General features: G+C 51.4%; 1 protein-coding gene across 11 annotated transcripts in view; it reads left to right on the top strand.

The window, feature by feature from the left end:
- The window catches only part of ATP2B2 (ATPase plasma membrane Ca2+ transporting 2), a 188,284-nt gene that overhangs the window by 56,094 nt on the left and 118,564 nt on the right, over positions 1–13,626 (top strand). For all 11 annotated transcript variants that reach the window (XM_015130243.3, XM_028844451.2, XM_028844452.2 and 8 more), the window contains exon 2: positions 747–1,264. In XM_015130243.3, coding sequence (XP_014985729.1) covers positions 1,066–1,264 — 199 coding nt within the window. In that variant the 5' untranslated portion in view covers positions 747–1,065. The remainder of the gene's footprint in view (positions 1–746; positions 1,265–13,626) is intronic.

The raw sequence follows: 13,626 nt of genomic DNA, 5'->3' as shown, positions 1-13,626 counted from the left end.
GTGAATATGCATGAGCTGGCTTCTCCGGCCAGGCTGAAGGCCTCGATTAATACCGTGGGGGCCTGTGGGTGTAGGTGGAGGGCTTTCTCCCATCCCCATGCCTGTGAGACCTGAGTGGGGAGACATGTGGGAGAAGAGTATATTGGTGGACACAGGTGGCATGGGTGGGGGGAGGATTTGTGGGGTGGCGGGGAACCTGGGAACTGTGCATTTGGGGGAGTGTATCCCAGATTGTGTGGACATGGAGCATGTGTAAACATGTTGAGGATAGTGAGAGAAAGAGGGAAATGGAGTCTGGGTGTGCTCAGAGGGCCTGTGAGCACAGCAATTCTTGAGGGAAAAGGGTGGGGAGGTTAAGTTGTATGGCTCAAAGCTGATGCATGAGGCCTGGGTGTTGATGTGTGTGTGGCAGTGGCGCAGGGCACAAGGACATGCCAGAAGGTATGTGTTGGGGGATGTGTGTACACACAGGGTGTGTGCTGTGAAGCCAGTGTGTTCCACAGCACAGTTCACAAATAGGGAGTTAGAGTGTGTTATGGGGCTATGCCTTGAGGGTGGCATATCGTGGAGTGCCTGGGTTGGCGCTAGTACCATTAGATTTACAGTGTGAGCTGGTGTGTTAGGGTGCGTGTGTGTAGTCAGTGTTGTTTGGGTTGCTGTGTGTGTGCCTGGGGCCTTCCTGAGCACCTAGCCCATGTGGCCTCCAGTGCCTGGCCTTTGTCACTCACTCTGTACTTATCCCACAGGAGCCACCACCCCTGACCATGTAGATGCCAGCTCCAGGGAGCAGCATGGGCCCTAATGAATGGAGACTCCTGGGTCTACAGCCCTGAGCCCCTCTGGCCCCTGGACCTCGTCCCACACCGGGAGACACCCCTTGGAGCTCATCACCACTGTCACCAGCCCGCCTCGGCCACCCCCACCCCCTGGGACCCGGAGTCGGCCACCTGGTGCCACAGCTGACCAGTGAGGGTGTGCTGAGGACAGCCACAAGCAGCCATCACCCAGCAGCCTCTTGTCCAGCGCTGACCCTCGGGCCCAGCCTGAGCAGGGACCGCAGCAAACATGGGTGACATGACCAACAGCGACTTTTACTCCAAAAACCAAAGAAATGAGTCGAGCCATGGGGGTGAGTTTGGGTGCACAATGGAGGAGCTCCGCTCCCTCATGGAGCTGCGGGGCACTGAGGCTGTGGTCAAGATCAAGGAGACTTATGGGGACACTGAAGCCATCTGCCGGCGCCTCAAAACCTCACCTGTTGAAGGTAAGTGTTTGAGACTTGAACCTAGCGCTGCAGCCTAGGTAGCCACCATCTGAATTAGCCACAGGGGCCATATTCATAATACGTAACAGCAGGGATGTGTCAGAAAAAGACTGAAATGCCAGAATGGCCATTGTAGTGCATTCTAGCTGAGTGTCAGCCCCTCTGAATAGGCTGAGGAACAGGGCTTCATCACTGGTTGGGTGTGACCCAAGCCACCGTCAGAGAGAACGGCAGGAAGAGAGCGGGGTCAAGACTGTGTTCTGGAGACAAGGGGCCCCACAGCCGCAGAGTGACGAGTTCAACATTCTGTTAATATGGGAGGCACCAGTCTCTGAGGCAGAGGCAGAAGGGCCACTGGGTAGAACCAACATGGAACCTGCATCCAAGCCCAGGAGGGGCTTCTGCTTTCCCCAGTTATCCCACAGTGGTTGGATTTGGGGTTCCAAGCGTGCAGGCCTGGTCCTTCCTTCCCCAGGCCCCAGAAATTCCCTAGTGTGGGCTTGAGTGTGGAACTGTAGCACCACCAACTTGCAGTCAATCCCCTGACACTGGGCTAGAATCAAGTCTGTCTCTCAAATCCAGACTCTGGTTGGGGATCGCTGGGGCTCTGGGGCATCATGGCTCTAGAGTTGCTGGGCAGACAAAGCAGTAGGAAGATGGCTGTGATGGGAAGGGTGACAGATGGCGTTGTGTGTCCTGCCCTGAGGGTGCAGTGGGGCTTTCTTGCAACTGCCAACTTGAGCAGGCCTGGGATCTTTAGAGAGAGTGTGTTTCAGCTCCTGGGGGCTCTTCTGGAAGGGACCAAAGCTAGGTCCTCTGCCCCAAAACAGAGACAAGAGAAGTCAGCCCAACTTGGGGACCAGAGCTCTTGGTTTGGGTTACCTGCCACAAGTTACCCTCAGCTCACCATGGAAAGGAAGCATTCCCTACATTAACCCTACAGGCATGCGTGTGAGGCTCTGCACTGACACTCCCAACCCTGCAAGTTTGTGCAAAACTGCACTGAGCCTCAGTTTTCTTCTCCTGGAAAATGGACCAATGCCTACCTGACAATGCCTAGTGCATGGCTGAGCATACAGTAGGTGCTCAAAGTGGCAGCCATGATTATTCTAAGAAGTGGATGTCAGGTCCTTCCCCAGATATCGACCACCACCTGGGAGGCAGGCAGCATCGGAACTGTTATCCTCTTTGACAGAAGAGGAGCCTGTCTCCTCTATCCAGTCCTCTGAGCCCTGGGCCCTGCTGGACTCTAGCCCTGGAAGCATTTCCGGCAGGGGCTGCTGGGTCCCACCAGGGCTTGCCTGGCAGTCCAGGGGTCATGTGTGCCTACACTCCACTACACTCAGCAACTCCCAGCTGTCTGTGTCTCTCTTTGTCTGCTCTCCTGGGTCAGAAAGAAGCTAAAACTGGTTCTTCTTCCCATATTGACTATTCTTACTGACATTTTGCCCACGGCCTGGGCCCAGGCAGAAGTTTAGAAACACCTTTTCTCACTGGATGCTATTTGTTTTGTTTTGGCGGGGAGGGTGGGAATAGAGAAAGTAACCTTTCCTCACAGTATGGTTCTAGCACGGGGCTTAAAAACGGCTGCTTGTGGCCCTAAGATGGGCATAGGCTTTGCTTGGAGACTTCTGGGTCCCAGCCTCTTGTGGTCACTTGTTCCTGGCAGAATGGTCCGTGCTCCCCTCCACCATCAGGTTGGTACATGAGGACTGCTGGCAGGCAGGGTTGTTCAAGTGGCCTTTGCCTGTTGATTGGGGACTGGGAGGTTGCCTTGAATCAGGAATTCTTACATGTCTCTCAGCCCCAGTCCCTGGGGAGAAACTGATGGGCACTGTGGCCCCTCTCTTGGAAAATCAGCCAACCATATGCAACAGGTATGGCTCACACTATTTGTGGGTTTCCAGACCCCCCCAAAGCAGTGTTGTGAACCCTAGTTAAGAAAACCACCTACCCCTCCCACCAGAAAGGCTCCCCAGAGCTGGGAAGTTGAGCAGCACATGGCCAAGTTCCAGCACCCTTACAGGGCCATTTCTGGCTGGTTCCTGGGAGCCTACTCTGTACTGCTAGAGGGAGCATTGCCTAGCTGAGGCAAGAACCCTATTTGCTCTCTCTGTACATCCCGTGCCCAACCTGGTGCCTGGCACAGAAGAGGACCCAGTAAAACCCTGAGACACAGCTACTAAGTCCCAGCCTAAGGTGGGGGAGCTCTCAGACAGCTAAGCAGCCCAAACTACAGATAATGAAGACTAAGTGCAGTAAGGACTCCAGGACTCACCACTGGTGAGGCTGCTGGGCAGTGAAGGTCAGGGAAGGCTTCGTGGAGTGGGAGGTGTTTGGACTTGGTTATGGAGGAAAGAGAAGGGAAAGCATGTAGTATGGCCTACAGCAGCGTTTCTTAGAGGGAATTCCACAGAATAACTGGTATGCTGCAAGAAGTGAGGCTTTAAGTGAAAAGTAAAGAACTCTGTTTTCTCATCTGTAAAATGGAAACAATAATGACATCTCTATTGCTGTGCTGCCTGCCAGCCATGTGCCTTTGGGCCTTTTCGTCTGACCTCTCTGAGCCTTGGTCTCCTGATCATTCATGAGAACCAAATGAGATCTCTGATGGGCAAGATCTCTGAGAAGAAGAAAAGCCCATCATAGCATTCCCTGGAGCTCCTGCCACATTGGTCCCTAGAAGCATCTCCCAGGGGCCTGGGAGGTACAGGACTGGAAGAAATTTGGGGAGGGGCAGAAGAGCATAATGCCACAGACCCAAACTTGGGCATCCTGGGTTCAAATCTCAGCTTTGCCATTTGCCTGCTGTGGGACTCTTAAGTTACTCAAACTCTTTGTGCCCCCATTTCCTCATCTGTAACTCAGGGACAGTAATAGTGACTACCTCACAGGGCTGGGGGAGGACAAAATGAAGTAGCTTAGAACAGTCCTGACACACGGGTAGTTCTGTGTGGTAGGATTGAGCCCCAGCGACTAAACACCTCCATTTCCCCACCAATCAAATAGGCTGTGAATATTGAATAAAATCAGGTCAAGTGCCCAGCATCAAAGTGCTCAGTAAATGTCAGCTCTTATCATTGTTTTCATGATGAGTATCATCACTCGGGAAAAAGCGGGCACATTCTCCGGAAAGGGTGGAATGGTGGCCAATGTCCGCACCTGAGAAACATTTTGTACAAGGCTGTTATGCATCTCTATGACACGTGTTCCTAGAAACAGGTGCTGTTACCCCGTTTTATGGAGGAGGATATGAAGGCTCGAGGTCACTGCCACAATTCATGTCAGAGCAAGCTTTGAACTCAGCCCCATGCTCAGACCTGAGCCAAGCACGGTCACCTGGGAACAGTCATCTGGCGTCCACTGTAGGACAAGGCCTGAATAGTGTGGGGCCAAAGGACACTTCCTTTACTGCCTCATATGGAGCATCTGTCCCATCCTGCTTGGCCATCTTCTGATTTAGAGAAATCCTTGGCACCGCCCCAGCCCCAGTTTAAAAGCTCTGTGGTCTGGGCTGTGCCAGCTCCAGACACAGGGACTCAGGTTGACCATTCCCAACACCCCCTACCCCTAATCTGCTGACGTGAGCAGGGAGCTGGCCTCTGAGTCACACTGCAGGAAACGCTCCAGGCCACACATAAATTAGCCTTCCCATTCAAGTCCAGCTAATTTTAGGCAAAAAGATCTCTGAAAGTGACAAATGGGGTTTGAGGCCACAGGGAATCAGTGCTCACCCAGGGCACCACTGGCAACCAGCTCAGGGTGTGGCTTAGCTCCCACAGCCCGGCAGTACTGGATGTCCCACCTGGAGACCCAACTTTGGTGACACCTGTTGGGTAAACTGGCCCCCCCATGAGGCTGTGAGGCCAAGGGCAGCCTCTACTCGCATCTAAGCTCCACTCCTTTCCTCGTCCACTGTTGGTTCTCTTCCATTCTGATTAACGCCTTTATCTTCTTACCTCTACTGTTCCCTTTCTTTCCACACTGTTCCAGCCAAGGACATTAAAATCCCAGAAATCTGAGTTCCATTCCTGAGTGTCTTTCTCTTCAAGAGACACTGGGAGAGTTCAATTTAACCTCTGAACCTCAATTGACTTATTTGTGAAGTGAGGGTAATAACAGTACCCACCTCATGCAAATAGTGTGAGGATTAAATTAGATAAGCCACTGTGCAAGGCAGACCCTAGACACCAACAGAGTGGTGTTTATTATCATTGTTATTATACTCCAGTGTTTCTTTTAAAAACAGCATGCATGGGCCCCATCCCCTTGAAAGAATTAGGCAGTCAGATAAGACAGTGGCTGTGTCCAATGCAGAGTTAACATGCCATCAGAGGAGGTGGAAAGATGGGTGGCTAATGCCAGGTGGTCCGGGAGGCCTAGAGGCAGGAGCTCTGTGTCATTCTCCACCATGTCTCTAACACTTGATGCATTGCCTGGGAGCTCAAGAAATATTTATGGAAAGAAGAAAAGGAGGAAGAAAGAAGAGGCAGAGGATGTCCCAGTGCCCCTCCTTTCATGGGACAGAAGGCTGCAGGCTTGGGGACAGCCACAGGACACCCTGTGTCACCCATGGAGCAGATGGCTCCAGTTCCCTGAGCCCAGTGTTGCGCTGCCCTGAGCCATTGCACACACATCCCTCATTGCTCACTTCCTGACACCTGCACCCACCTCGGGTTGTCAGAAAGGGTGACGATGATAGGTTGCTGTTGGGTGTTTGCCACGTAGCATGTTTCCTGGCGGGGTTGATAAGGGGGACAAAGATGGGGCGGCAGCAGGGTGGAGTGGGAACTGGATACTGCAGAGTGCTGTGAAACGGAACCTCCGGTTAATTTTGTATGAATCCCACAGCCTGCCCAAGTGTAGGAGAGAGCAGGGCCGAGGCAAAACAAGAGAGCAGATCATGGGAGATGGCGGATGCTTTGTGCTGCATGTGAATATGATATTGAACGAGAACGTCCATGGGGCTGCCGCTAGCTGAGTAGCAGGAGGATGTGGAGGCAGGGCCAGGGGTCTTCGTGTGTTGTTACCACGTTCTAGTTCTCTCTGTGTTCCGTCAACCCAAGGATCACTGAGACCCCGAGAGGTCAACAGGGAAGCCAGGGCAGCCACAGACACGGCGGAAGCCTGGGCAGGGTCATGCGTGGGGGCTGCCCAGACACGGAGTCCGCATGGGGAATTCACTGCCTGGCCAGAGATGAGTGGGAAAGCCTTGCAGCCCCGCACCAGGGCTTTCATGGGAAGCGGCCCATGCTCCCTTCTAAGGCCCAGGACTCTGTCAGGTATGAGGCCTAGAGGAGGAAAAACTCCTGAGTATGCAAGAGGCTGAGGAAACACAGCTGCCTTCTCAAATAAATGCAGGAGTGGAGGGAAAGACATGACGACTGGTGAGGTGCCCCAGCCTCGCCTGTGTCACCAAGTATGTGGGAAACCTCAGGCAAGATACTTAGTCTCCCACTCAGTTTTCTCATCTGTGAAATGGGAACTGTACTACTTCCACTCTCTGCCTTTTGCAGACAGTGAGTTGAAAGTGCTTTGAAAGTTTTCTACAGATGAATCTAGGCCCAGTATTTGCTGAGCATTTTTATCCACGGGGGCTCCATCCGACAGAAACCCATCTCGAACTGGCTTATGCACAAAAGGAGTTTTCTGGTTTGTGCAACTGAAAACTCCAGGGATAGGTCTGGCCTCCGGCACGGCTGGCTCCAGGGCCTCAAATGCTGTCAAGAGGACTCTATCCTTCCCTCTCCTACCTTCACTTCTGCTATCCTCTGTATTGGCTTCATTTTCCGGAGGGTCGCAGCACACGGCGGCTCCAGCAGTTTCAGGTTAACATCCTCCCTTCCCAGCCAACAGGGCAGTCTGGCCTTTCCTCGTACGCCCAGCCCACTTTAAAATCCCAGACTATGCTCTCATTGGGCCACTTATAGTCATGTGGCCACTCCTGAGCCAATCACTGCAGCTTAAAGATGAAGTAGGCTGATAGGTCAGACCTGGTCACATGCTCAACCAGAGCACGAGGGTCAGTCCACCAACACCCCAAGGAGATTGGAAGAGAGAAGGAAAATGGAGGAGAGGCTGTGGACCCACTTCAGCATGGAAGGTCCCTACTGTGGGCTGGGCAGGAAGAGCAGAAACGTTCCCTACTCTTGAGGAGAGCATGGCCTAGATGGGGAGAAAACAGAATTGAGGAGACAGCTGAGGAGAGAAGGTAGGATTCAGAACTATCTGAAATATAACATGGTTAAAGATTCTACCAGCCAAACCACGGCACCATTAGTAATTACACCAGGGTGCTAGGCATGAGCTGGGACTGTCCAGGCTGACTGGGTCTATGACTAGTGTCCCAGTGGGGTAGAGGCCAACTTGGTATCATGGTGCAAATCCTGGCGCCACTTCTTATCCAGCTGTGGGACGTTGGACCAGTTATCTAACTGTGCCTCAGTTTCTTTATCTGTAACATGAGATCATAGCAGTGCCTCTTTCATAGGGTCGCTGTAAGCATTAAAGTAATATGTGTAAAGCACTTAGTGCCTGGCACATGGTAGGTGTTATTTCAGCATTACTGTTATTATTCTCTGCTGGGAACTCTCTGTGTGGCTTCAGGGGAGACTTTGGGTTTTAAATAGTGAAGAAGAGAAAAGCAGCTTGTTTGGTAGATCAATGGGTTTGAGCAATGCATATGAGTCTTGGTTTAAAAAAAAAATGTCAGTCCCATATTTGATTTGCAATGCTTATACACCTCCCCTCCCCCATCACCACTACCATGGGGGAAAAAAATCCTTCAAAAGCACAGTTTAATGTGAAGTTCTGATGAATCATGTGTGGATGCTTTCCAGAATGCTGCCTGCATATCCTTCTGAATCATCAAGAAAATAACCCACATGTCAATCAATGCATGCTATCGATGGTCATAGGCGGGGGTGGTAGAGTCTGCTAGGCAAATAATTCTGCAGGCCATGGGGTGGCAGGGAGAGCACAGGACCGATAGAGAAAGATCCTGCCCAGCAGCTAACTGAAAGGCTTCCAGGTGATTCCAGTAAGACTAGGGAGTCTTCATGTCCCATGAGCAATGCTGCTTGGCCCACTAGGTGCTTCCCGTAGTCAGGTACCCAGAGAGGTGGTGGAAGAGATGGGTTGTAAAGGCAGCATTTCCACGGGTCTCACTTTAGGCAGAGCATGAGGCAGACCCACCATGCAGAGGCCTGAGTCCCAAAACTACCCTGGCTCTCATTTACTGTGAGCAAACTAAGAGCCAGGCCTTCCCAACACGTTGTTCTCTGGGATCCTCACAGCAGCCCCTTGAGTAGGAAACAAGGCTTGGAGAGAAAGGGGGCCCTGATTCTTACTATCAAGGCATTATTGTTTTGCAGAACCAATATGCACTAATCACTAATTGCCTACTATATGCTCAGAAAAGGGAAGGAATATAGAGATCATTGACTTTGAGTCTCAGCTTCACCATCTAAGTCCTTAAGTCATTCCCTCACTCTGGGCCTCAATTCCCCCACCTGTAAATGATATGATAATAACACTCACCTCCTAGAACTGCTGAAACATCTCCATTGCTTCCCCGTGCTTCTAACATGCCAAGCAGTGATGGAGGTGGACAAACATTTATTTATTGAACAAACATATGTTGTGCACCTAATATGTGCAGGCTTGGGCCACATGTACTCTTCTGGGAAGAGACCCAGATCTCTTTCATATGCTTTCTCAGGAGCCAGTGTCTGTGTGATGTGGCCACATACAGGACAGGTGGGCAGATGGGGACAGGGCCAGCCTTCAAAGATATCGTCTCTTGGTTCAAGGGGGCAGAGGATGTCAGACAGGAAATGCCGGGTGCAGTGGCTCACACCAGTAATCCCAGCATTTTGGGAGGCCAAGACAGGTGGATCACTTCAGGTCAGGAGTTGGAGACCAGCCTTGCCAACATGGTGAAACCCCATCTCTACTAAAAGTACAAAAATGAGCTGGGTGTGGTGGCGCTTGCCTGTAGTCCCAGCTACTTGGGAGGCTGAGGCACAAGAATCACTTGAACCCAGGAGGCAGAGGTTGCAGTGAGCCAAAACCAGCCTGAGTGACAGAGTGAGACTGTCTCAAAAAAAAAAAAAAAGAAAGACAGGAAACAACTCCAAGGGCACAGAGGCAGGCAAGAATCAATTGGAAAGATGGCAGCCAGCAGCAGGAAGCCAAGGCCTTGGTGTAGCTGGGAGGAGGAAGGAGGAACCCCTTCCAGATCCCCTTACTCCCCAAAGCTCCCTGTAGATTCCCAGGAAAGGGAGGTGGAAAGGTGGATTGTAAACTGCTCCCACCTTAAGACTCTCCCAGTCTAGCTATAATACTAGTTACTAGCCATGATGCTAGTTATAGCTATGATACTAGAGAGTAATTAACACATATTGAGCACTAACAGCAGCCAGGCTCCCTGCTGAGGCTTCATGGCATTTTCTCCTATAATCTTCACATCACCCCTGTGAAACAGGAACTGTCATCATCCCAGCTTACAGATGAGGAAATTGAGGCTCAGAGCACCACCCCTAACAAGTGACCTAGCCAGGATTGGTGCCTACACTGTCTGGCTCCCAAATGTGCACACATGACCTCCTCGGTCTGCTGCTTTCTATTGACAAAAATAACTACTGCAAGAGGAAATATTCTAAAGGTTGATGAAGGAGGAGTGATCCCCGCCTGACTGGGGACAAAATCAGGAATAGCTTCCTCTGAGTGAGGCCTGGAAGGACAGGGCAGAGTTGAGTGTGCAGAGATGGGGAGGGAAGCACACGCAGTTAACGGGGCATGAGGAAAGGCCCTGTGATGACAGCCAGGATGTGTACAAGGAACAGTGAGGAATTCACTGTAGGAACCTAGGACAGATCGCAAAGCACAGAGAACTCCAGCCCGTGAACTACAGATTCATTTTTGTAGACTCTGGTTTTTAGTCTGTTTGTTTATGCTGTGTATGCAGACTCTCAGGTTGGATAATAGTGTTTATGTCCCTGTGAGTATGAAATAGGCCTCCAGCTCCATAAGGTGAGGCCCTGAGTATAGCCTTCTCCAGGTGCATGGAGAACCAGTGAATTCACTGAATGCAGGGAAACCGAGGGTTGGGGAAATGGTTCTCACACTGGGTTCCCCAGAGCCTTGAGGTTCCACAGAAGTGCCCCATGGGACAAGGGGATGCTGAATGGATGGGACTCTGGGCTTCTCACCCACCATGAACCAGAGACACTTCTTTTTTTTTCTTTTTTTTTTCTTTCTTCTTTTTTCTTTTTTTTTTGAAATAGGGTCTCGCTCTGTTGCCCAGGCTGGAGTGCAGTGGCACAATCACAGGTCACTGCAGCCTCGACCTTCTTGGGCTCAAGTGATCCTCCCACCTCAGCTTCCCAAGTAGCTGGGACTACAGGCATGAGGCACCCTGCCCAGCTAATTTTTTTATTTTTTATTTTTTTGTAGAAACAGGGTATCAAAAATTAGCTGGGTGTGGTGGTACATGCCTGTAATCCCAGCTATTCGAGAGGCTAGGCACAAGAATCACTTGAACCCGGAAGGCAAAGGTTGCAGTGAACCAGGCTTGAACTCCCGGCCTTAAGCAAACCTCCCACCTCAGCCTTCCAAAGTGCTGGAATTACAGGCATAAGCCACTGTGCCCGGCCTCAGACTCCTTTTTAAATGCTTTGAAGACTTTGTTTTTTTTAAATTTAAAAAATTTGTTGAAAGAAAGAAAAAAAATTGAAAACCTCTGATACTGGAGAAAAATGCTAAACTAGAGTCTCCAAAAGCCTGGGTTGGGGCACAGATCACATAAATTCTTAATGCATCATTTGTTAAATCTGTGAAATGAAGCAGACACTGTGTGGCTTCCAGGGGCCACACTGGCTGTGGATTAAATGAGAGAACACAACGTGCCTGGCCCAGGGGCCTTAGGTGAAGTTGGTTTTGCAGGGTCAGGGGGATGCATGTGACTGTGCAGGAAAAGGGTGCTTAGTCCACCCATGCTGGGCAGGGACGGAGACCAGCCTGACTTTGGCCCTTATGGACTGGGACCCTCTCCAAGCTCCCTCCACCCTGTTCCGTGCCTCAGCCTCCCCATCTGGAAAATAAAGAAGATTGATCTGGTAGTCTCTGAGGCTTCTCCAGGCTCAGACATTCTACTACTGTGAAACTGTCTGCCTTGATGCCCCCACTATGCAGACATCAGATGAGTCAAAAGGTGGCTGACTCACGGCCAGACCCCAGGCCTCTCTTCACTTGAAAATTCATGACCTCAAAACCTTGTCCCATCAGAGCCCAGGCCAGGGCAGTGCCCTTGGCGCTTTGCCCCAGGCCTTGGCCCAGCAGTCCTTTTCTACCAAGCAGCTTCAGGGCCCTCCCACACTGGCTCCCGAAGGTCAGGTTTAGCAGGGGACCAGAATTTGGGCATCCCTGGCAACAGTTCTCTAGCTCCCAGAAGCCCAAGGGCCTAGACCCCAGTTTCCAATTACTTCTCCTCCCTGGGTCTGTTTCCTCATCTGTCACATGGGCTAAGGGGTGAGAAATGTTGCTGTATAACTGCAGGCGGGCCATCTCGAGTGCTAGTGGGACCTGAGTCATCCACCCAGCCTAGGTCCCACAAAGGCCCCGAGTTCAGCTGGAGAGATCCTCTGCCTCCAGGCCTGTCTGTCACCTGAGAGGCCCAGACAGGGCGGGTAAGTTATTTATACACGCCCTCCTCACCCCACAACGATTATCTTACTCCTCCTGGTGCAATCCAGGCCCCTGCTGTGGTTTCAGACCCAGAGTTATTTATAGTCAGTGGAAATTAGTGCCTCGGCCGATGGCTCCCTAGGACCCACCTGCCCTAGCCTCCACCCCAAAGGGAGAGGGCAGGCAGCAGACGAAGAAGTCAGAGGTCACAGGAGAGTGTCACATGCAGGTACAATGTGATCAGAGTATCTGACACTGGATTGGCAGGCAGTTGGACATAGCAGCCGCCAGGAAGTAGGACGCAGGAGAAACAGCCCACACTGGGAGGGCAGGCTGTTGGGTGAGCCCTTGGGAAAGCTCTGCTGGAAAGAACAGCAGAATGGAGTGTTCCCTGGGGCCTCCCCCTTCAGCACACCCCAGCTCAGTGGGGTCAGAGCAGCTGGAATAGGAGCCTGAGGGATTCATGGACCCATGAGACAACAGGTCTGGAAGGGCCTTCAGGGACCATTTTATTTGGCAGTCCCAGGGTGCACATGGGGAGACTGAGACCCAGGAGAGAAGGGACTTGCCCAGCACACAGTGGGTATGGGCCAGGGGGCAGAGACACCCCCGCCCCACTCCCTGGTCTCCCCTGCAACCTCCTGGCTCCCTGCAGAGCCTCAGCTCAACCTCGCCATCCAAAGACCACAAACTGAGTGGCTTAAATGACAGAAATTTATTCTCTCACAGCTCTGGAGGCTTGTCAATGGCCATCTTCTCCCGGTGTCTCTTCACATTATCTTCCCACTATGCATATCTGTCTCTGCCCAAAGTTCCTCTTTGTATAAGGACGTCAATCATAGCATGGATTAGGCCCACCCTAATGGCCTCGTCTTAACTTAGTAACTGCAGCGTCCCTATCTCTACAATGACTCTGTCTCCAAATACCATCACCATTTTAAGGTACTGAGGGTTAGGACTTCAACATATGGATTTGTGGGAGCACCATTCAGCCCAGAACACTGTGACATAGGAAAACCACTTCAGTCTTCAGAGCTGAAGCTTTCGCTTCTGTAAAGTGGGGACGTGAACAGGACAGCAAGAAGACTGTGATGAGGGACAGGCTCACTGCTGTACTGGTGTGTCTGTCTCCCAAGCCGATGCTCAGTGGGCGTTAAGAAGTGGGCGTTAGGAAGTGGCAGTGTGGTGAGAGAGTTAAGAGGCAGACATCCTGGGTCTGAACCCCAGCTTTGCCACCCACTAGCTATGTTGTGCTGAGGAAGTGACATCACCTCTCAGAATCTGTTTACTCATCTGTGAAATCGTTCTTATTCCTGGGCCGTGAGAAGTCATAAATGAGCTGATGTGAGTCAACACACTTAGCACTGCCCAGGAAACCCCTGGAAGTGGAGACCATCATTATTATTATTATTACTATTATTATTATCATCATGATCATATAGATTAAGAAGCTGAGGCCCAGAGAGGGAGGCGTCTTGCCCAACCTCACACAGCCCTCTGGCACAAAACTCAGTGAGAACTCAGATCTCCCAATCCACAGTCCCAGATTTTTTAACCACGTCTCTGTGTGACACTGAAGGGGAAAAGAAGACAAGTAATTCCTAAGTGCCCCACATTAGGAAAGTAACTAAGTACCTTTTAGCTTCTCCACATGCCTTTGGGACATTATGGAAAAA

The sequence above is a fragment of the Macaca mulatta genome, chromosome 2, assembly GCF_049350105.2.
Source record: "Macaca mulatta isolate MMU2019108-1 chromosome 2, T2T-MMU8v2.0, whole genome shotgun sequence".
Classification (NCBI taxonomy): Eukaryota; Metazoa; Chordata; class Mammalia; order Primates; family Cercopithecidae; genus Macaca; species Macaca mulatta.
The sequence above is the reverse complement of the archived record's forward strand: the minus strand, read 5'-3'. Positions and strand labels throughout refer to the sequence as shown.